At 40.1% G+C, this 24,142-nt stretch overlaps 1 protein-coding gene across 1 annotated transcript; it reads left to right on the forward strand.

The window, feature by feature from the left end:
- The first annotated feature begins 8,627 nt into the window (after positions 1 to 8,627).
- Positions 8,628 to 23,486, forward strand: LOC115819742 (gamma-aminobutyric acid type B receptor subunit 2-like). The gene is made up of 19 exons (XM_030783244.1): positions 8,628 to 8,864; positions 11,337 to 11,474; positions 11,897 to 12,067; positions 12,346 to 12,447; positions 12,755 to 12,820; positions 12,942 to 13,130; positions 13,507 to 13,749; positions 14,179 to 14,239; positions 15,102 to 15,179; positions 15,442 to 15,592; positions 16,117 to 16,249; positions 16,394 to 16,486; positions 16,713 to 16,829; positions 19,589 to 19,699; positions 20,046 to 20,270; positions 20,496 to 20,708; positions 21,179 to 21,302; positions 21,467 to 21,545; positions 23,321 to 23,486. Exons 1-19 carry the CDS (start codon positions 8,628 to 8,630, stop codon positions 23,484 to 23,486), a joined length of 2,697 nt encoding a protein of 898 aa, XP_030639104.1.
- The last annotated feature ends 656 nt before the right edge of the window (positions 23,487 to 24,142 follow it).

The following is a 24,142-nucleotide window of genomic DNA, read 5'->3' on the forward strand; positions in this document are numbered from 1 at the left end:
TTCAACCTGGACTCTACCTCAAAGCCGCCATCAGAGAGAAGCATTTACTAACAAACAGCATTTTTCACATACGCAGTGGCAACGCTGCTACACATTCTCAAAATTCAGAAAGCATCACCCATATGCCAGATTTATTCCAACAACCCAAACGTGAAAAAAAAATCACTGAAGATAATGTTAAAAGGAAAACATGAACATTTTTCACGTGACTGTTTAAGGGGGTAAACGATAATTCCAATCCACGGGATTCAAATGCCAGGTGTAGAGTGCTGAGAGATGTATTTTATTCCATTTCATTCTCTTGCTTTTTCAGTGATTGTGTCTTTTTTTTTTTTTAATGTGCAAATGTTTTAAATAAAGAAAACAGAGAGGGGCGCTGGTTTGTGATCAGTGGCCTGCAGTATTCCTCATTCCCCTGTATCCTTACGAAAGATGTGTTTCAGTCTGAGAAAACATCTCGTTGTGGTCACTTAGTGTTACTGTAGATAATGTGAATATCGCTCATACTGTTAATTATTCTGAAGTCTGATTATGCTTTTCATTTTATGGCCTCTTGTTTCGTTCTGTTTAGTTTTGTTTGTGTGTTTTTTTTTTACGTTTTTGACTTTCGTCTTTTAATGGATAGATTTTATCTGCTATGTTCACCTCCCTGTCAGTCTTCCCTTATGTCTGGATTCTTCTGACTGTGTTGTGTTTAAGCTAACATACTTCTCGCTCTATCTCTCTCTCTCTCCCCCTCCCTCCCTCTCCACAAATGTATGTATTACCTGCCTGACCCAGCATATCAGTCATAAACAAAAATGCATGTGTTTGCTTAATTTTGTATTTTGTTTTTTATAACAATAAACTTTTTTTTTTTTTTTTACCAAACCGTTGAACATATGTATTGAATATTTGAGTCATTTTTGAAAAGAAAATAAAAAAATAAAAAACTTAAGTTGTTTGTTTTGAGTTATTATTGTGTATATACTGTTCCAGAGAGCAGAAAGCCAGCAATCCCTTTAGCTGCTCCTTTTTTCAGTGTACACTACAGCCTAATGCATCATTGCTCTGATAAAACAATAAAACAGTTATATGTTTAAAAAAAAAAAATAAAATTAACATGAACTTTCCAGACGTTATCTCAAAGTTCATTGGATACTTAAACAAAACGCTTGAACGGAGTACAGCTCTTTGTCTGGTTCTAATAGCTGTGATTGGCAGTTTCTGGGTATTTGTAATACTGCAACAGCACAGTGTCAGGGATTTACTTAGTTAAATCTGGATTAAGTGTTGTACAGATTAAATTTAAAAAAAAAAAAATTAGAACGTTCTCCAAAAAAAAAAAAGATATATTTACCAGAGACTCTCTTGTTCTGCCTAAACCAAATCGGATGTTTCCAGCTGCAAGTTAAACGCACTCCATGCACTGAAAAAAAAAATGCTTTCTCGTTATTTTATGTTTTGCCCCAGAATTCCTCAGAGGATGCTTCCTGCTCTCCACATGCGTTGCTGTTTTGCGGTGTTGATTCGTTGCTTAAGCAAAGTCGATATGCCTTTGATTTGCACTGTAGCCTATATTCAGGCGCGTTTAAACTACTCAGGATAGCACTTAATACGGTTGGCCTTGTCCTTTCTGATGTACTTCACCTCTGTTTCTGTTCCGCTTCCCGCACGCGAAAAAGGTGTTCTTTGCTAACCACAGCAATGCAAGGGTAAACAAGATATTAACAAACAATAATGAAAGCATCGCTCTCATTTGTCATTTTAATGTGTTTATTGTTTGTGGAACTTTTCTACTTGCAAAATATACATTGACAATGCAGGCAAAGCAGAAGGAAGCTGTGAAACACATGCACACGCGTTTGAGACGTTACAACGCGCTAACTGATGAACATAGTGAATGTAAAATGAATTGATTTACAGCGCCAACGTAATCGTAAAAGCACAAAAACGATCTACAAAAAATAACGATTACACGAAAGTGATAGACTTTTGACGAAGTGTTTTACTACTCGCATGTCTTCTGTTAGTTAAATTCCGTTAATAATATACAGCTATTAGAGACTTCTTAATTATTCAAGTCGTGCGATCACACTGTAACGGCTGAGTCCGCTGAATCTGGTAACGAGAAGAAAACATTCCTCTACAAAACATCTCACGTTTACGTTCACGTTAAGACCTCCGCTCCGGGCCAGTCATTTTAACAACTTCATCCGGCGATTCCTCTTCACTGCTGGCTCCGCAGCAGCAGTTCCTCATTGCCCAGAGGAACGCTCCCACGGCGAACAGTAATATCATGGCAAGCCCAATAGCCTAAAATAAAATCAAAACGTAACAATCGGCCGAGTCAAGTTATGGTGAAGTAACGTTGCTATTCGAAATCATTACATTGTTGTCGATGATTGAGTTGATCAAGAGAATGTCACTGGTGATCACAGTCTTTACTGTGTTAACTGTGGGATAAACTGGAAATATTTATCCCCTCATTCATCTTAAAAAGTTTTAGTGAGGAAACAGGCAGGACTGCTGTCATTTAGGCTTGAAAGTACTGACCGAAAAGAGAAAAACAACAACAACAACAAAAAAAAGCTAAACGACACAAAGAATACTTAACCAGGGTAGGATAAGAAAGTTCTGGGCTGTAGCATGAGAAGTAAAAAGGCTATACAGATACTACACTTTACTTGGAAACAGAAGAATTGCACATTACACAGTACATGCCAACAAGCACAGAAAGACAGAGAAAAGAGAAGGCAAGAAAAGACATAGTAACTGTGTGCGTTCGGACTGAAACGCTGAATGTGAGAAAGCAAATGATTTACTGATAAACTAGTTAGAACTTTTTAATCAACTATTTTCAATTAAACTTTCAATGTAACTCCTTGTAACTAGTGATAGATTAGTGCTGTGGATGTTATGTTAATTCTAAGACTCATATCAGGCACCTGCAACTGGCCAAACACAACCCTCTACAAACTCACCTGAGACTCCAGTCTTGCCCTGTGGAACTGATCTTTCCTCTTGGACATTGTTTCGTTATTGACTGGGTTGCACCAGGTTGTAGAGGTCAAAGTGTCCTCAGCAGCAGCAATGTGTCCAGGCCAAGAGGTTCTGGCACACGCCCAGTATTGACCGTCAAAGAACAGAAGTATGAGCCACAGTGTTGATGGAACCAGGGCGCTTACAATTTTTTTACCATTTCCACAGCACCTCGGCCTCTCGTAAACTAACATGACTCCAAAACTAAACAACGCGGGAATGACAAAAAACGCGCAAGAAAACCAGGCATTCAGCCGGGGATCGCAGGGACACATAAAATCCGTCTCAACAATTTTTTCGATCCCAAACGTCAGGCATCCAAGTAGAATTTCCTTCTGAAAGGACTTGCTTTTCTTTTTCACAAACCGTATCACGTTTGTCCATGGCTGACAAGTCTCCATTTCCAGTGATGAGTTAATTAGTGTGTCTAGACAGATAAAGAGTTTAAATGTGCAGTGTTGCTCGCAGATGCTTTCAGCACAACCTCATTTGCAACTTATAGGAGGTCTTCTCATGTGTTCACTGGTTTCTATTCTTTTTTTTTTTCACAACTGAAGTTTGCACAGTTTGCACTCTGTTGTGTATCTCAAAAACCCGTGAGGTCCTGTGCTGATGATGACGTGAATATTTTTAGGTTGAAGGCCAAAAGTTACCACAATCTTACAACACTCTCAGAATTAAGTTAACTCTCTCTTTTCTGTGGCATCAAAATGCAGAAAGAACTATTTACAAGTTTATCATGTTTTTATATATATATATATATATATATATGTATAATTATTCAGTGGTTTACAGGCTCACAATGTTTACATCTAGGTTTGTCTTCCACTTTCCACTGATCATCTTCTCATGTCATGAATGACTCAATACTCACTGGTCATGAATTTATACGTCTGTGGTCTGTGGTAGTCTCATGGGACATGTGAAAATATACATATACATACATACATACACACACACACACACACACACACATATATATTTGTGACTGTAGTTTTTCTTGTAGTGTGAATGGTCATTTATCTCTTTTATTCTTTGAATGTGACAATGCCAAGACACCAAAGGCCGTCTTTGATGCTGTTCACCACAGACCCAAGAACTTAATGATGTTTGGAGGAGTGTGTTTGTTGCTGAAACCTTGTTCAGGTGACATCTGTCTATCTATGATTCTCTTTTGTCTTGTAAGGCATGATTCTGGTTCATGTCGTGTGATGAAGTATTAGTATTTATCGATACAGGAAGTCCTTTTCATTATTCGGTCATAAACAACAGTGAATTGATTCTGGTCTCACATTCACTGAGTTACCCATTCATTCATTCATTTATTCATTCATTCATTCATTCATTCATTCACTCAGTTCCATTTTATTGGTACTATGGACAATAAATCATCCAGTATTTTATTTATTCATTTGTTATGTTATGTGTATTGATTTATCTTATGTAGAAAAAAGTGACATTTCTAGCACAGTGATGTGTTGTATGAAGCGTGTGTATTTGATATGAACACTGTGTATTTCCCCTGTCACACACAGGATCATGGACGTGTCCAGCGCTTGTTTGGACAGTTTGGTTATTCTGGGTGCACTCCTCTCCTATTCCTTCATCATGGTCTTTTGATCTGTAGCCAAGTGCTGGATCCTCTGAGGAGAAGAATGGAAGAGCACAGCTCAGAGGTAAGGATTCAGTCCAAAAACACCAAGAACCAGCTCTGACAATCATTCATAATGATCCAGTGTGGTCCTGTCATCCAGGTTTATAACTTAACACCTTTCTAAGTGGCTTAGACTTCATTGGCAGTAGTGACTAATACTTGGACAGTTTTAATTTGGCCAGTATAGAGGTGAAATCCCATTCTTGCTACGTGTACCCTACATGCAGAAATTCCAGTGTAACAAAATGCTGTAAGAAAACAGCCAAATTCTGACTTTAACATACTGTTTCCCATTAAAACGGTAGTATACTGTAGAGAACAATGCATTCTGGGCAATACTTATAGGCAGCTTGCCGTTTCACGTAAAATACTGCAATGTACTGTGAATAGCGTTGCATTCTGATGTTAGAAATCAACGGCAGAGAGGAATACAATACACTACTGTACTTCTAGAGCAGACACGCTGAACACGAAGTGGTTACCCTTTTTTGATTATTATTTTGTAGGTAAGTTCAAAATAGTTCAGATAAATTAGTCGTATTGGTTTTTGTTTGTTCGGTTGGTTTGCGGCTAAAAGCGTCATTGTGCGTATGGGTTTGGAAGTTTGCCCTTTCTTCTCTGTGCATTTTCACGAGCATAACAAAACGAAGAAATATTCCAGAAAAGTTAAAGATTTTTAACAATGGCCTAACACTGTTCGCGCATCTTCTGCTTAGCTGTTACACCTAGCTATTAGAAACGTCTTCGTCATTCAACGTAGTTGTGCAGTCATACTGTAACAGCTGAGTCTACAGAATGTGGTAGGGAGGAACAGCATTTCTCTGCACCTGTTAATGTCAACATTGACGTTTAGGCTTCTGTTCCAGGACAATCATTCCAAAAGTTCATCCGGTGATTCCTCCTCACCGCTGGCTCCGCAGCAGCAGTTCTTCATTACCCAGAGGAACGCTGCCACGGTGAACAGTAATATTATGGCCAAACCAAAAACCTAAAGTACAATCAAAACATAATAATCAGCCGAGTCAAATAATGGTCAGAGAATGTTTGTATTCTATGTCATTTTTTTCAGTGTTTGAATCAGCCAAGAGAGTGTCACTGTTGAGTCTTTGCTTTGTTAATGGGTTATAGATCTAGTTCTCTCCTCATTCATCTAGAGACATTTTAAAGCAGGAAGAAGCAGGACTCTTGTCATTTAGGCTTGAAAGCGTTGACTGAAAAGAGAAGATGACGGAAAAACAGCCAGGCCAAAGGGTAAGAAACCTCTGGGCTCTAGTATGTGCAATAGAGCTAAACAGAAACTGAAAAGTGAGCAGTTAAAAGGCTGTACAGATATGAAACTTTACCTGGAGACAAGTGACTTGTACATTAAACAGCAAATGTCAAACAACAAAGAAAGAAAAAGGCGATGGCAAATAAACATGTAGTAACAGTTTGCTTTTGGACTGAAACACAGAGTATGACAAAGGAAATGAAGAACTGATAATGATATAATGTCTTATAAAGGATCAAAACAGGTTATAGCTGTGGAATATTTTGTTTTCTGTTCTACTTCAACTGGTCAAATGTAACCCCTCACAAACTCACCTGAGACTCCAGTCTTGCCCTGTAGAATTTATCACGTGCGTTGATTTCCTCCGTTTCGTTGTTGTGAGGCTGGCACCAGGTTGAGGTGGGCAGAGTCTTTAGAGTGGCAATGCGGCCATGCCAATGGGTTCGAGCACACGCCCAGTACTGGCCGTCAAATAACAGGAGAATGAGCCACAGTGTTGATGGGATCAGGGTACTTAGAACGTCTTTGCAATTTTCAGGTTTCTCAATAACTAACATAACTCCAAAAGCAAATAGCGCAGGAATAGCAAAAAACGCAGAAGAAAACCAAGCATTCCATTTTGGATCACAAGGACACACAAACTCCACCTCCACAATTTTTTCGATTCCAAACATCACCAATCCAAGTAGAATTCTCACATGCAAGGATTTTTTGAATACTTTAAAAAGTCTTTCCCAAGGTTGACGTGCGTCCATTCCCAGTAGTGAAAAAACATTGCTGTCCATGAACAGTAAGCCTAGATGTCGGGGCCCACGTTGAGGAGTGTTGTATGCGGCGTTTTAATCGCAGATGCTTTCAGCACGACCTCATGTGCAACTTGCTTTCAGAAGTAAAATGTTGGCAAACTTCGCACCGTGTTGTACGTCTCAAAAAACGTGTGACATCCTGTTATGATGACGATTTGAATAGTGTGATGATTTGATGAAACATATTCAACTAAAGTGTTACCACACCCAAATGATTCAGGGGAGAACGTCTATTTAGCGATGTATGCTCATGAGGTATTAGGAATCCGACTGATGCACTGATTGTAAGTCGCTTTGGCTAAAAGCGTCTGCTAAATGCTAAATTGTACATTGTCTATTGGCTTGTTTGTCAGACAGTTCCCAGAGACAGAGTGACCATGTTTCTTTTGAAATGGTTATTGTTTATATGTAAATGTGGGGAGATATTTTCTGTGGATATTTTCTGTGGAAAATATCTAGTTTGTGAAAATGTATCGAGATTCATTAAACAAAACATAGGATCTGGCACAAGCCGCAAAAATCCAGGACCTGTGAAATACTCCCACAACATCCTGATATTATTTTAAATCTCAAATAACAGGTTATATCTGCTGAGCCAACGTACTAATTCTAACAGCCTTCCCAATCGCTTAAACGTGGCTTTTAAAGTTTCTACTTGTGAACGCTTCACATCATTGCCATGTTTCCTTATGTTATTACCTGTCATCTTAGCACACTCATCACAGACAAGGTTCTCCTTAACATCAGCGATGGCACTGAAGTTCACCACGATCTACCCATGTTACTGTTGAAAGGAGATATTTTCTTGTCCCAAAGCATTAAACTATTCCCTTAAAAAGCCACAACACTTGTACAGCTGAACAAATCTTATTTGTACTTTGAATTTTGTTAGGTTGTTCATCGCACTCTGTTATCATAGGTATTCACACCCTCACTCTCGTGATATATGTTTTACAGTCATACAGAAATGTGGCCGGTTTCAGTTCCTCTGTGTGTTTTTTTCTTTAATTATTATGAGGTTTCATATTGAGTAGTTATTCATCCTACGCGAGGGCAGATTCACGTCCATAAACACACTCCACCACATAGTAAATGAAAATGACAGAATGACTTGAAACACAAGAGGCAGTGTCATACAGAGTTTAACCACACAGAGGCGTGAATTACCATCTCAGATGTTTAGCGGACCTCTGGCCTTCTAAACCCTTTTTATTGATTTGTGGCATGTTTGGATACCCTCTGAAAATAATTCATTGAGTATTCTTTGATGAAAAAAAAATTGTAGATTAATAAATAATTGTGAAACATATTTTCAGATTCTGCTCTTTCTAGATCGATCTAGAAAGCACATCGCTGCACTTGTACCGTAACTCTCTTCAGTGAGCTGAACTCAGTGTTACTGACTAGGTTATTCCCTTTCCCTTTTGTCAGATGTAAGGCTGACTAGTATATCAGTGTCGCTGTTGGTGTTTCAGTTTTACTCTGGCGACAGAAGAAGGAGGTTCTCACACACATTTATGTTTCACCCCACCCTAGACGGAGTCGTAACAATATAAAAGATTATACTGGCTCAGTCTCTGTGAAATAGCTGCTGGTCTTGGCTCATGTCTCTGTCAAGCCATTCCTGCTCCCCCTGGATTTAAAGGACGGTGGCAGATGTATGAGATCAGCCCCAAGCCGGTCTCTTATCCTTTTATCCCTTTCGGTGGATTCTCCAGAAGCACGGGCTCCCCCTGTGGAGCTCAGGAGTGCCCCTGCGAGAACAGACAGGGCTTAAGGAGGAGCTTAAAGGAGCCAGGATTGTCTTCTCTCCGAAGGTGCAAAGTGCCGGGGAAAGTCTTGTCAGAGGAGCAGAGCGAGGGCGTCGGGGGAAAGAATGGATGTCTGGGGGCTCGTGCTCGTTTTGGGGCTGCTGGAATCGCCCTGCCTGTGCCAGGGTCACGGAAGACACCCGCTGCCCGTGTTATGGATCATGCCTCTCACAGAAGAGACAGGGAGGAGTAACATCACAGCGGAAGTGCTGCCTGCTGTCCAGCTAGCCCTGCACCACCTGAGCAAGCAACCAGCTCCCTTAGGCAACTACAAGCTCGATCTCCACTTTGTAGACTCCAAGGTAAATACCGAGTGATGTGGAGAAGTGGTTTTAGACTTTGTGAGTTTTAGGCGATGTTCTGGACACAGTTCAGAGGGTACTGCCAAGGAACAGGGTTGAGTTTACATTGCGCTTGGGGTATTGTGCAAAGGTATCCTTTGTCTGTACTTGATCTGTGATCACAGGGGCTGTGCTTGGAAAGACTGAACACAGATTTCGCATTATCAGTCATTTACAGTAGTCACTTCAGTGCATGCTTGTGTAAATCTCAAATATCTCGGCAAGCGCTCCCACGCTATGGCTCATAATACTCACCTGAGCTTTTTAAAGGTTCCCTCTGTATGCATTAAGATCTTTGATGCTAAAGGTTGCCAATGATCAAATGATTTTCTGTGTAAACAAAAGTGCTTATTCGCCCTGTTACAACGCTAATGAGATCTTAGAGGCTGAACCTGGTCTCAAATTCTGGTTTTGGAGCTGAGCAGAGACTGAGCAGCTTCAGAGATGACTCACTAAGTTTGTTTTTTTGCGACACGAGCATTCTCATCTATAGCAGATTGCATCCGTTCTTGAGTGTGATGTTACGGTCTGCATTGTCATTGTTATTGTGGCGGAGTCTCCCTGCATGCTCTTTGCCCTGATTGGCTGCTGATCTGCTGTGTACTCCCACCATACGGGCTTTCAGATTCACTGGCTAATCTGCCCTGACCTTTGGCACAAAGCTGGCCAGTGACACACACACACACACACTTTCACAACAGCGTTTGAGCGACAACATATACAGTATCTTAACCTCTGACAAAAGAGTTAATAAGTTAATAAAATGCCTGACATTATATTAGCAGAATTATGTTATATCCGCCTGTTCACAGTGTCTTTGTCCCAGTTGGTTGGATTGATAAAAGCTTTAGAAAAGGACTTGTTTTTATTTTAAAGTATGATATTGCAAAAATGTTTCAGCTTCTGCTAGGATGGCTTGTAATCATACATCATAAAAATATGGCAACTGTTTGGGATAAAAAGTTCTAGAAAGTTCATTGCTTTCACAGTATTTCAGTATGCTAAAAATTAGAACTGTTGTGCATTTGTGAGTTATTGTACACAAAAGTTTATCGTTTTCAACATTCTCAGAACACCTCTAGTCAAACAGTCCTTTTTCCAAAAAAGAAAAGAAAATGCCAGAATGAGTATTCCCTTAATTTTCTTCATTTTTTGTTAGCCTTGATAGAACTTTGGTGCGGATTCCTGAAGGAAAAAAAAAATGAAAAAAAAAATTTGACGTAGAATTATGGTGGCAGTTGTGGGCACAGTTTTTGCCTGTCAGACAGTGAGTAAATATACCATCAAACAGATTACATTACCGTGACAGGTTACACAGACATGTCTGTGTCTCCTCTCAGACTCACTGTGCATTACTGATACAGACATTAATAATCCAATGTTTACTGTACACACAGTTCAATCCATCATTCAATGAATCTATTCTCAATGCAACCAGAAAAACTTAGTCAGAAAAAAAACTAGAGATACTGATTCCAATCCTGAGACAGGGCTTTCCCAAGACTCGGACTAACCCGGGTCATTAAACAGTAGTTGTTACACATGAGAAAACGGACCGCACTGACTTGTTTTGTCTTCCAACAAGCCTTGTGATGCAGAACAGATTCCTAAGAAGTTCCACGGAGGCTAATCTTTGTGAACGTTTTATAACTTTAGAGTTCGGCTGTCCCTCCCGAGGTCACACAGGAAACAGACCGATGTGCGGTACAGTTCAATCAGGCGTTAGTGGGACAAAGCCTCTTATGGCGCCTTCAGCATAAAACCTCAGAATGATATAACTCACCCTGAAGATGAACGTGTGTCTGGGTAGCAGGCAGGACGAGTTCAGATGCCCAAGACTTTGAAGGTGGTTCACACGCCACCCACAGACTCAGAAATGATGACTCAGCGATGTTCCTCAACAAAAGCAAGAGGGAGGAAGAGGGGAAAAAAAAATCTAGATGCAAAAGAAAAGAATGAGAGTGTTCAAAGTTTCATGTTGTAATTCTGATTAAATAATTTATTAAACTTATTGAATGATTAAAAAAAAAATCTTGTTGGTATCAATATATTTAACAGTTAAATTTTGATTTGTTCTTGACACCAACATGTTGCCTCTCTTGTAAAATGTATTTATCATTTGTAGCCAAATTCTCCGAGTTTATTTGACTGTCTCTTTGCTGTGGCATCAAGCTAGACTTATTTAGCATTAAATGCATCAAATTCATGAGGTCTTAAGAATTTTCTAAATTTCCAGGTGTGACTCATAAACGTCCAGGTCTTCTGCTTTCCTCTGATAATCTCTGTGTGTTATTAATGATTCCATACTCACTGGTCATTAATGTAATATGTCTGTGGTAGCCTCATGGGACATTTGAATTTGTTTATTTATTTTTTTTAACTGTAGTGTCTTGTAGTTGAATGTTGCGTTCTCTGCTTCTTTGATTCTGTGAGTGTGACAATGCCAAAGCGCTGAAAGCCTTCTTTGATGCTATGTACCACGGACCCAAGTACTTCATGGTCTTTGGAGGAGTGTGTCCATCCATTACGTCCACCATTGCTCAGTCGCTGGAGGAATGGAACCTTGTACAGGTGATTCATTAATCAATTACCCTTTTATCTCGTAATGCGTGAGTTAATGTCATTATTAATATCAGTGTTGATGTCACTGATAAACAGAGTGTCTGTCTGACGTCTTGGTAGCGTTTCAGAGAGATGCCTTTCCAAAATGGTCAAAAAGCTTTCATAGCTGATTTGATGCACCTCATTCTTCTGTCTGTGTGTATGTGTCTGCATGTGTGCGCGTGTATGTGCGTTTGTGTGTGTGTGTGCATGTGTGCGCGTGTATGTGCGCGTGTGTGTGTGTGCTTCATGCCTATACCTCACACAGACATTTCAGCAGTGTGAAATTAACACTGAAGAGTGTATTTATGTATATACACTGTTAATTTGGTTAATCCAGCGCTCCCAATGTACTATTTCCATCTGTTTATCCTCTTCTATGGATATTTCAGCTATCATTTGCTACAACAGCGCCTACGTTAGCCAACAAAAGAAAGTACCCGAACTTCTTCCGCACGGTGCCGTCAGACAGCGTGGTGAACCCAGGCGTCGTAAGGTTTCTCAGGCACTATGGCTGGAGCAGAGTGGCCACTCTGACCAAAGATGATCCAAAATTCTCTGAGGTAAAGAAACAACTTCACTTTTTTTTTCAGTGCTGTCTGTCACACTCCCTATGTGCTGTTGGTCTGCCTACCGGAAACTGATTCCTCTCTCTCTCTCTTTCTCGCTCTCTCTCTCCCTCTCTCTCTCTCTCTCTCTCTCTCTCCCCCTCCCTCTCTCTCTCTCTCTCTCTCTCTCTCTCCCTCTCCCTCTCTCTCTCTCTCTCTCTCTCTCTCTCTCTCTCTCTCTCTGTCTTTCTCTCTCTCTCTCTTTCTTCTCTCGCCCTCTGTTCATTCTACAGGTGAGAGCTGATTTGATCGAGCTCCTGAAGAATGCAGACATTCAGACTGCCAGTGCAGAGGCCTTCTCCCATGATCCATGCAGCAGCGTGAAAAAGCTTAAAGTGAGTAGAGGTACTCTTCATCTTCATCTTCATCTTCATCTTCAACTTCTTCACAGTACCACACAGAACCACCCAGATGGACAAATGTCCTGTTAAACATGCTAATTTTCTTCAAAAATTAAAATATCATTAAGGCAACATCTTTACTTTTATTCATTTAGATGTAACCCACAGAATACCATCATGACTGTGACCACTACTGATTACTGTGAATTTTGTCTGTGTTGAATCAGCCTCCATGTCTGTGAGTTCATAACCAACTGAATATCACATATGTCTCACAAACTGAAAATGTTTTTTACTGCAGGATCATGATGTGAGAATTGTTATTGGACAGTTTGATGCCAGATCTGCTGTCAAAGTCTTCTGCTGTGTGAGTCTTTACACAACCTCAGATGACTGAAAAATCACTGAAAATTCACCTTCCACTAAAAGACCAGTGCTTTACATGCCAGAGGTATACTGATGTAACTGCTCTCTCTCCTCTGGTCCAGGCTTACAAGCTGGACATGTTTGGCAGAAAACACCAGTGGATCATCCCTACCTGGTACCAGGACAGGTGGTGGAGTGACACCAGCTCCACCAACTGCACCACCCAGAACGTGCTGGCGGCTTTGGAGGGCTCCATCAGCGTAGGCATAGAAACACTCAGCTCCAGCTCTGTAAGAGGCATCTCTGGCAGGGTGCGTGTTTATCTTAACGTTACTGATTTTGGTTACACCACCTCAGAAATGTGAGAGAATGACACACACACACACACACGCTGTTTGTTTTAGACGGAGGTTTACAGAGGGTTTTCATTGAACTGGACAACCCAGGATGTGTGAATCTAAACAGTGTCTGAATGGTCTAGAAACATTTGAAAAAGCATCAAATGTATTTTTTCATCCTCATGTAACCAACTTACAAGCTGGGCCCAAAAAGTTTATTTAATTAGAGCCCAGAACCTGAAGCTAAAAAAAGTCCCCAAAGTTACTTTATCATTCGAAAAAAAACCCCAAAACCTTGTATTTATTACAGAGTATAACTATTGCTCACGTCTGTGTCTGTGTTCGTTAGACTCCACAGGAGTACGAGCAGGAGTATGAGCTGAGGCGGAGGCAGAAGGGTCTGGGCTTCAGTCGGTTTCACGGCTTTGCCTACGACGGCGTCTGGGTGGTTGCGAAAGCTCTAACGCGGGTGATGGAAGTGCTGAGGTACAGAGACAGATACAACCTCCACCGTAACCTCACCACCAGTGAGCGCGAGGTAGGACAGATGATCTGGGAGGCCATGGATGAGACGCAGTTTTTTGGAGTGACGGTAAGAGGTTGTGTTGATGTTAATTACTTTATTTATTATAATGCTGATTTCATTTTTCATCCTTACTAAAGTGCGCAAGTGAGGTACAAATGCAGATAAATTCTGAAAATTCTGAATAAAAAAAAAAACATTAAATGGATTAGGTTTATTTTTTACTCAGTTGAACCTCTGAAGCTGAATCCAATACATGAGTGATGTTTTTGGTTGTTTTCTTTTTTTTTTCTTTCTGCTGTCACATGACCTTTAGCAGATGCTGTTAAACTCACTCACTCACTCATTATCTAAGCTGCTTATCCTAATTAGGGTCTCATGGGATGCTGGAGCCTATCCCAGCATTCATTGGGCGAAAGGTGGGGAAACACCCCGGACAGGTCGCCAGTCCATTGCAGTGCTGTTAAACTGTTTTGTAAATTTCTCCTTTTTGTTCAGGGTCAAGTTAAGTTCCAAAAAGGTGAACGTGTGGGAACAGTGATATTTTCCCAGTATCAAGGTAACTGTTCACAACCACTTAACACACTAAAACTGAAAGCAAAAATACACTCATTCTGTGGGCTGTAGTTACCTTTGGACACTTAGATATTTTCTGTTGTTTTGACTCTGCACATTCTGTTACATTAATGTTGTAAGAAACAATTGATGCCATGTCTCTCTGCAGAGTCTTTGTTGGTTTGATTTTTTGTTGGTTTTGGCTTTGTGATGACGAGTTTCACTTACATTGGCAGTGTTTTGATCTTTGCAATGTGTCCAACGATGAAAACAAAGCCTAGAATGAACACTGGACTAGCGTCGCAGACATGTATTCATGACACAAACACATCTGCCATATCAGACACAGCCCTGGAGTCAATTCAGACTTCAAATTTACTCTAATTTACTTATTTCTTCATTTAGCAGACACATGTATCCAGAAATAAGAGGAGCTGTGTACAAAATGTGCTGTTATTTCTAAATGGTCGATTTGTTGTGGATGAAAATGGTCTCAGATTAAAGTCCAAACTCTGTAGTTCATCCACATCAGTCCCATGCTGCTGCTTCAGATCCACAGTGCTGGAAGACAGAGCCAAAACAACAAGAATGTACCACTGTCCAAAACTTCCCTTCACATCTAAAAAGGTCCCTTTAAGTTAACAAGTGCATAAGACCAAGGTCCCCCCTAAACCCTCGCTTTGCACTTTTCCATATTGAAATCAACCTTCCCTCCAAAACTGAAATGGATAAATTAACATTGATCAAGTCAGTCATTTCATATGAGATGTTCTTACACGTATGCCTAAGCAGTCTGAACTCAAAGGTCTACTTCATAATAATTCCTTAATGTTCTATATTTAAAATTTTATCATTGCACTTCACAGATGGCAGAGAAGTAAAGGTTGGTGAATATGGTGCATCTGCAGATAAACTGAAGTTCACCAACATTGTTAAGTTTAAAGGTAAGAGGCTGGAGAGCATACAAAGGTAATTCATCTAAAGAGCAGAGCTGGACCACAGAGCGGATTCGTGTTATAGTTGACGGTGGGTCTTTATTGTTTTTATGTGGTCATTGTCACTAAACATGGACAGTACAACCTTAAAATACATCACAAAGTAACTAAGAATTACTTAAGTGTTGATTTAATAACTTTAAAAATGAAAGGTTTGTGGTTTGCATTGACGCTCCTTCCACAGACAGTAACTGAATCTTTGTTTCTATAGGGGCGGAGCCTCCTAAGGATAGAACGATAGTGCATTTTCAGAGGAGACGGATCAGCCTCATTCATTACAGTACCTTAACGCTGGTCACCATACTGTGCATGATCACAGCCAGTGCCTTACTGTTCGTCATTATCAAATGCCGCAGATATTGGTATGTCCCAGTGCTCTCATGGTACATAGATGTGAGAAAGTATTTTGGCTGACAGTTTGGATGACAAAAATCACGCTGGCACAACATTTGTTAAAAATGTGTTAAAAATATTTATTTTTTATATTAATCCAGGTGTTCTATGGCAGTTTGACTACATTAAAGAAAGAAATTCTATGTTATTTACTTATTTTAATGACATGGATTGTTCTCATTTCTGATGACAGCTCCTTATTGGAAATGTTACTTAGTATTAAACAGCTAAGCATTGCGTGAAGTCCTCTTTTTTTATTATATTATTACAAACAGTAGTGCTTTAATTCTTGTCTATCAGTTACCTACTTATCTGTACATTCATTCATTCATTCGTTTATGCAAGAGGTCATTCAGTATTTTATTTCAAGATATTTCATGAATTCGTGTGTGTATAGATTTATTGTAAAAAGTGACCTTTCCAGCTCAGTGATGTGTTGTATGAAGCGTGTGTATTTGATATGAACACTGTATATTTCCCCTGTCACACACAGGATCATGGACGTGTCCAGCGCTTGTTTGGACAGTTTGGTTATTCTGGGTTCACTCCTCTCCTATTCCTTTATCATAGTTTTTGGTCTGGATGGCTCCTTGGTCTCAGACAATGTTTTTGAAACTCTTTGCTCTGTGAGTACCCATATGAGCCGGCAATTAAACCTCTATGTCATGTTTGTGTGTTCACTCTTATATATATAGCCTCAAAAAAGCCGCTTCTCTATCTCCCCCTAGTGGTGTTGATCTAAACTTGCCAACTGTCCTCTGTTTGTACAGGTGCGTAGTTGGATTCTGACTGTTGGGTTCACAATGACGTTTGGGCCCTTGTTTGCCAGAACCTGGAGTAATTATGTTTATATGAGGAAAAAGGTAGAACAGCTCAGAAGCCAATCTCTGTCTGATCTGCACAGTTCAAGAGTGCCTCAGTCCCACTGTGTTTAACATCTATGTATTTAACATATACATATTTACATTTTAGGTTTATTGCTCTTCTTTATTGCTTGCTGAAATAAAATTGAAAATTTAAGTCTCCCTCCCTCCCTCTCTCTCTCTGTCTGTCTCTCTCTCTTTCTGTCTGTCTGTCTGTCTGTCTTAGGTACTACCGAACCAGATTTTGACAGTTTGCTGTGTGCTGTTGGTTGATTTGTGCATTTTGATCTGTTGGCAAGTGCTGGATCCTCTGAGGAGAAGAGTGGAAGAGCACAGCTCAGAGGTGAGATTTCAGTCCAAAAACACCAAGAACCAGCTCTGACAATCAGTCATAATGATCTGGTGTGGACCCGTCATCAAGGTTTGTAACTTACAGCCTTTCTAATTGGCCTCAATTTCACTGGCAGCAATGAGCAATACTCAAAAGGGGAAATGTCTGTGTATGCTTTTAGTCAGAGAATGATAAAACAATGAATTTGTCATTTACCTCAGAGAAAAGAGGGTTTTAAATAGTCCTCTCTTGCCACACGTGTGGGCAAAACCTGACTTAACGTGTGTTTGTGAATGTTGTTGTTTGTAAATTAGCCTTGGTATAAGGAGTTATTCACTCATAAAAGCCAGTTTTTACTGTCTGACAAGAGCTAGGGGCTTTCCTAGAAGGACAGTTTTGCTAATGAATAAATTTCATTGTCTTGGTTATTCTATCAAAAAAAAAAAACTGTTATTGTCAAGAACCAATAAAAAATGGCTTTTTAAAGCTTAAAAAAAACAAACAAAAGAAAGATTGGACTTAATTTGAATTAAATTTGCCAAGCTGATCCTCGAATAGTGCTCCTCATTCAGTCCTACTCATTCAACAAGCTATGCGACATCAGAGTGAAACATGTCAAGCACATAAATTCCATAACATCTTCCATGATGGGAACTCATGAAATGAAATTTGGTCAGTGTTGTATGAACTGACTGTTACATCCATGTTCCTTCAGCTTCTTCATCTGATTGACTGTCTGTATTTCCCTTGAGAGGAGATTTAGTACCAGGGTCAAACTGGGGATTCTGACCACAGTTTGGATCGGGGTTCTGGGCAGAGCATTCTGTTCCAGAGATTTGTTCATTGTCTTCTTCTTTCTTCCTGTTCTTGTGTTCAAAATAGATGAATGCGGCGGTGAGCAGTAGCAACCCAACAAGACCTATGCCCTAAAAGAACACCTACACATCAGTGGTGCATCTTTCAGTTATTTAATTCAGATCAAGACCAGCGGCCTTATTGGACATTCTCTCCCCTTTGTAGCATGCTTGCTTCAGCTAACTGAAAGCTTGATTAACCAGCTGATTAGATGAGTCAGCTCTATAAAATCAAGGAGAGATGTAAAATGCGTTTCAGGAGTAGGACTGAAATAACCCACACTGAAAGCAACAGCATATAATGAGTTGATATCTGATTGTCATTTGGAGATTTGTACATAGGCTTTAATGTTCAGCAACTGAACCAACAACATATCAGCAGTGTGCTGAAATACTCACCTGAGACTCAAGTCTGAAGTTATGAAATTTGCGTTTTGCCTCTGGTCTCTCTGTTTCATTCTTTGGCTGACACCAAGTTGTAGAGGCTGGAATGTCAGTCGAGGTTTGTGTGCCTTCCCAAGTGATCCGTGCACATGCGAAGTACCGTCCATCAAAAAGCAGCATTAAAATCCAGATAAATGCGGGCAACGCACGGATGCAAAAATGCTTTTTTTTCCTTTTGGATTTTGGCTTCTTTTTTTTGCGTTTCTTTTTTTGAGACTGTAGCTTCTCCACACGATCAACTATTAGAAAAATACATGGTGCGGGCACCACAATGAAACACAGAGAAAAAATGGCATTACAATATCGATTGCAAGGGCAGACAAATTCTGCCTCCACCATTTTTTCAATAAGTATTACAAAAAATCCAACAGCAGCCTCTGGTGAGGTCTCTCGAATAAATTTTCTCAGTTTACTCCCGAATTTATCCATGGTTAATCTCACGTGTAGTAAGTGAGACTCAACAGCAATCTAGATGTTATTACACAATCTTCCTTCAAAGTGATGTTTTCCGAATCTTGAAGTGCATTCTCACTGACTGATGCTTCAGGGAGGCGTTACCCTTTGAACTCTTACTGCAGTGTGGTTTATACAGATTTCCTCCCTCTTTTCCTGGCTCTCCTACTGTGAACTATACAAATGTTTTTTAGATAATCTAAGAGTTTTTCATTAGACTTCCATGAAAGTGCACAGTACTGCCTTACTGTTATAATAATTAATACAGTAACAATATCATATCATTGCTGTATTTTGCATTGAGCTGCTGGTACAGGATGTAAGGTATGAATCTCACATCGGGTGCTCTGCATGTGTTGTGGTCACCAGTAACAATCTGTAACTTAACCACACAGGCAGAAAAGCAAACTCAACTGTTTTGTCACATACTGAATTAATCTGCTTTAATGGACACAGTGATGAACTAATCCAGGTGATGGAGATGCTGTAAGATGTGTTAATTTGCTTCTTACTGTTACTTGTTCTGTGCATGATTATGATAAACTGGAATCTATCAGTATCTCCTTGGTAATTACACAAGATGGATAGATACCAGCATTTCAAATGCATAATGACTGAACTTGCACACTTACCCACATTGACATTGACACTCACATTCACATTCATATTCACATTGACATTGACACTGATATTCACATTCACATTCTTGTGTTCAACAAGTGTGTATGAACTTGACTTGCTGTTTGTTCTCAAAGGCCTGAAGTACAACCAAAGTGATACAGAGAGTTTCCTGTGGCATCCTGCACCAATCATGCAAACCATGCAAAACACTCGCTTCTCTTTTGTTTTTTTCTCCCCTTCTGTGTACCGGCTAAGCCACATTCTAAATAAATATAGAGACTGGAATAGTTCAGATTCAAGGGGTTGTGTTCTGATGTTTTGCAAACCTGCTACTAACACAATGTCTTTCAAGACTAAAACTGAGGGATGAAATCCATATTTCACATTGATTTGATGCAGGCTGATCCTGATGGACGAGACTTTGCCATCCGGCCCTTCCTGGAGTGCTGTGAGAGCATGCACTTGTCTATGTGGTTGACAGCTGTATATGCCCACAAAACTCTACTTCTGGTAAGAACATTATCAGGATTTCACTCGTGCATTTTAGTTGAGAGTCACAGACATTTGTAATAAATTGAGAAGTAATTAAAATTTTAACTCCACTCAACAAAACAACTAACAAGAAGTGTGCACTACATTGTTTGGTTACTTGATTTTCACTAAACTGGAGATTTTGGATATCAGGGTTCTGATTCAGTCAAACCAACATTAAATTGCCTCAGGAACAAGTGAAAACTTTGTATAAATCACTTTTCCATGGTCATTCGCTTGGGCAACAGTAAACTACAACAAAGGTTATTTGATAGAATAACAGAATGAATTGTGCTGGCAGTATTAACCTGCTTTACCTGTTTAGTTTTTTGGCTGTTTCCTGGCCTGGGAGATGAGGCATGTGAGGATTCCTGGGTTGAATGACAGCAGGTACATCAATCTCAGCATGTGCAACGTGGGAATCATGTCCATCCTTGGTCTTGTGCTAGCGGAACTGACCCGAGACCAGCCCAATGCACAGTTCTGCACCATGGCTCTAATCATCATCATCTGTAACACCAGTACCCTTGGTCTGCTGTTTGTTCCAAAAGTAAGACAAAGCTGTACTCCCTAATGTTCCTGCTCAGTCCCAGTTGGTAACAAAACAAACTAACAAACAAACAGTACTTACACCTTAATGGGAATTTGTAGCATTCATGAAAACAGACACAACTCAGCTTCGGCTGACTAGCAGCTCAATTCCTCAATAGCCAAAGTCAGTCGAGTTTTCAAACTGCAGCTGTGCTCAAAACACACCGTATGTCTGTCCCCACAGCTAATTATCTTGAGGACAGACCCTGATAAATGTTTCCAGTTCACCCAGAACCAAATGGGAAAAAAGAGGGAAAGCGAGATTGAAAAGGAGGTAACTGATGATAGTGATGATTCTGGAGACTCCAGCTCGGAGATCAGTGAAACTCCAGTCAGTCCTTCCCACCTGGATGCCCTGCAGTCAGAAAACCAGCGGCTCATCATGCAACTCTCTGAGGTAGACCACATTACTGTCACAATTCCACAGAGTGTGGGCAGCTTCATTTTCCACTCAGTTACAGCTTCAGCTGAAATGTTAGCACCCAATTATGGAACAAAAACCCCAAGCAAGAAATTTTAGTAATCAGGTACCTCATGATTGCAAGACACAGAATACTAATTAATTGTTATTTACTTGGTAGTAACACTGTCATAATGTTAGTGATGTTATTATGAAGGTCCTGAGCCACATGTTGGTAATAATTATTCCCAGCCTTCTCAGAATTTTAAATGACAATTTTTGAGATGCTAAATTGCTGCTAGATAGCATAGAAGCAGCACCTGAATGGTCTTTCATGTTAATTATCTCTTCCCCCCAAATGGTCTCACCTCTTTTACAACTGTCACTCTCAGTGTGTTTGATGTCTGGAGAGCATCTGAACCTAACTCAGCTGAGTAGGCATCTAATGCTGATTCTCACACAAACAGCTGGATCATGAGCTAGAGGACATAACCATGCAGCTGCAGGATACTGACGAGTTGAGCCATCCAGCTGCACAGGAACGCTTTGTGGAAAACCTCATTAACGTTGGCAGTAGCGCAGATGTATCAGGTAGGAGAATCCTGTTTTGTGAAAATGGAAGTTTTGATGGAAGTGCATCATTTAGATAATGTGGTTGTGGTCAGCATGAAGTATAGTGGTGTTACTGCCATTTACTTGTCTGAAAACAAATCAGTGTTTTTTTGTTCTGGCTTTTTTGTTGTTGGTGTTTGCAGGAAAAGAAAAGTGCCGAACTCTTCCTGCAGGATCCAGTGCTAACTGGGACTTGATGGACGACATTAACTCCCCTGAGCTGTACGTTACTGGTCAAATGCTGTTATAGACACTTAAATTTTTCACTGTCCATGTAGAAATTGGTTTGCCAGCTTCACTATCGTAACATATATTAAAGGTCTGCAGATCACCTAACCAAAAAACACCAACCTAAAAATTATATCTAAGAAATAGTTCACTGCAAACAACTCGTACACCTTAGTAACACAAGACGGGTTATAAAGTTGTCAGTGATGAATAGAGTACCTTAGGACATAAAAATGGGAAATTTAGTTAGAAATTCTTTTATTACATTTTATTGCATTTTATTACTCCGCTGCCCTCTCATACCATTTTCTTATTACTTTCCAAGTAACTCTTTCGTTCACTCCAGTTGTCTCTACCACGGTTCGTAGCCGCCGTCACATTAATGCTTCCAGCACTGCTGCGCTCATTGACCTGGTTCCAACTGCTCTCAAATCTTTTAATGATCAGCAAAGATCTGTGAACGACTTGACGGACAGCATAAATTCTACTGTCTGTAATGTACTAGATATGGTAGCACCATTAACTATAAAAAATAGGCATAAACACTCAACACCTTGGTTTAATAATGAAACCCATACGCTGAAGCAGGTGTGTAGGAAATTGGAACGAAACTGGCGGGCAACCAAACTAGAGGTTTTCCGCCTCGCATGGCACGACAGCCTAAAGGATTATAAATGCACTCTCTGCACAGCCAAATCTGTGTATTACTCGAAACTAATTAATGTTAACAAAATTAACTCCAGGTTCCTTTTTGATACAGTATCTAAACTTACCCAGAATCACTCCCCTCAATCTAGCCCTTTCACTGCAAACGATTTTGCAAACGACTTATTCCTTCGTAATATTCTAATTAATTTTTCAAATCAGACTGCCTGCACGCTCTCCGTCAGTGCACCTGAGACTAATCATGATGTGAACCCTTTAACTCACTTTAACCTTATCTCTCTAGACACGCTCTCAAAATTGGTGCACTCCTTAATCCCCTACCTGCTAAACTTTACGTAGAGCTTTTCTCAGTCCTCGAACCAACAATGCTAAACCTTCTAAATATATCACTTAAATCTGGTGTTTTACCCTCTGCTTTTAAAACGACCATGATCAGGCCTTTACTTAAAAAAATGAACCTTGACCCTGAAGCCTTAAATAATTATAGGCTGATCTCTAATCTCCCCTTTCTTTCAAAAATACTTGAAAACATTGTAGCTGCTCAGCTGATAGCCCATATGTCCTATAACAGTCTGTTTGAAATAATTCAGCCAGGCTTCACGTGTTTTCACTCTACTGAAACCGCGCTTACTAGAGTAACTGATGATCCTTTATGCGCCAGTGACGCTGGTGCTACTTCTATTCTTATTCTGCTTGATCTGAGTGCAGCATTTGACACAGTTAATCAGACCATACTGTTAAAGTACCTGGAAAATCAAACTGGCATTCATGGCCTGGTGCTCTCTTGGTTTAAATCTTATCTCTCTGAGAGAAAGCAGTGTGTTCATTATAATAATGTGACCTCTGAATACCGTGAGCTTAACCATGGAGTTCCTCAGGGTTCAGTCCTTGGTCCTCTTCTGTTCTCTATTTATATGCTCCCTTTGGGTGACATTATTCATAGTTACAACATTAACTTCCATTGTTATGCTGAAGATACTCAGATTTTCTTACTTGTGATTGCTTTTATAAATGCTATTTGAATTGTCTGTGGCTCATAATAATACAATAATATTGTGTTGTTTCATTCAGTGACTTCTCTCATCCTGTGTTCCTCTCCATAGCATCCAGCGCAGACTGTCCCTACAGTTGCCCATCCTTCACCACGCCTACCTGCTATCCATTGGTGGATTGGATGCCAGTTGTACTAGCCCAGTGGACAGCCCATGTGCCAGCCCCCAGTACAGATCAGTGCCCAGCTCCCACAGAGTCATGGTGACAGGAGTATGATGCCACAGTCATACAGACACTTTCTTCACTTGACCAGTATGACCAGCATGAGGTCTGGACATGGTACTTACTAAAGAGAGACTTTCATTTTGAAAAGTTAGCAAGGAATGGAAAAATTCTCTTCTGTTCTTGGGCTTGGCTCTACAGGGTCCTTGCTGACATAGAACCTTGTTTCCTACCAGAGGGAATTTCATACATGTGTTTTCTCTTTTTACCGTATACTTTGAGAATGGGGTTTTATGGGGAAAGCTGATGATGTGGATCTTGTCCCTTTGTACAACTACAGCAGCATTTTGTCAGTTTCAGACAGCATTCACCAGGAACAAAAACACAACAAATGCACATGTTTATGGAGCATGATAAAAAAAGCTGTTCCCTCTCAGGAAATGTCTCAGTAAGTGTAGATTTTTATGTTAAAATATATAAGACTTTTCACCATTTTGAAGTATGCTCATATATCATTTTCAAATAATTTTTCACACTACACTGGACCTTGTGATCCAGTTTGCCATGGCAAAGTGACAGAAGTAGTTAACATACTGAAAGGTCTTCTCAATGTATGACATGCGTTTGGAAAGGTTTGCCAATAATCCACAACTGGGGTGGAAGTAGCCTGTTTTTCAGCTGAGTTTCATGCACCAGATCCTGGTTGTGTC

The sequence above is a fragment of the Chanos chanos genome, chromosome 8 (assembly GCF_902362185.1).
Source record: "Chanos chanos chromosome 8, fChaCha1.1, whole genome shotgun sequence".
NCBI lineage: Eukaryota > Metazoa > Chordata > Actinopteri > Gonorynchiformes > Chanidae > Chanos > Chanos chanos.

What these genes read in the sequence shown, in the direction of transcription:
- LOC115819742 (XM_030783244.1), top strand. Translation starts at nt 8,628, where the DNA reads ATGGATGTCTGGGGGCTCGTGCTCGTTTTGGGGCTGCTGGAATCGCCC. An exon ending in CGCAGTTTTTTGGAGTGACG is followed by an intron (nt 13,750 to 14,178) that starts GTAAGAGGTTGT and finishes CTTTTTGTTCAG; the next exon opens with GGTCAAGTTAAGTTCCAAAA. An exon ending in CAGTAGCGCAGATGTATCAG is followed by an intron (nt 21,303 to 21,466) that starts GTAGGAGAATCC and finishes TGGTGTTTGCAG; the next exon opens with GAAAAGAAAAGTGCCGAACT.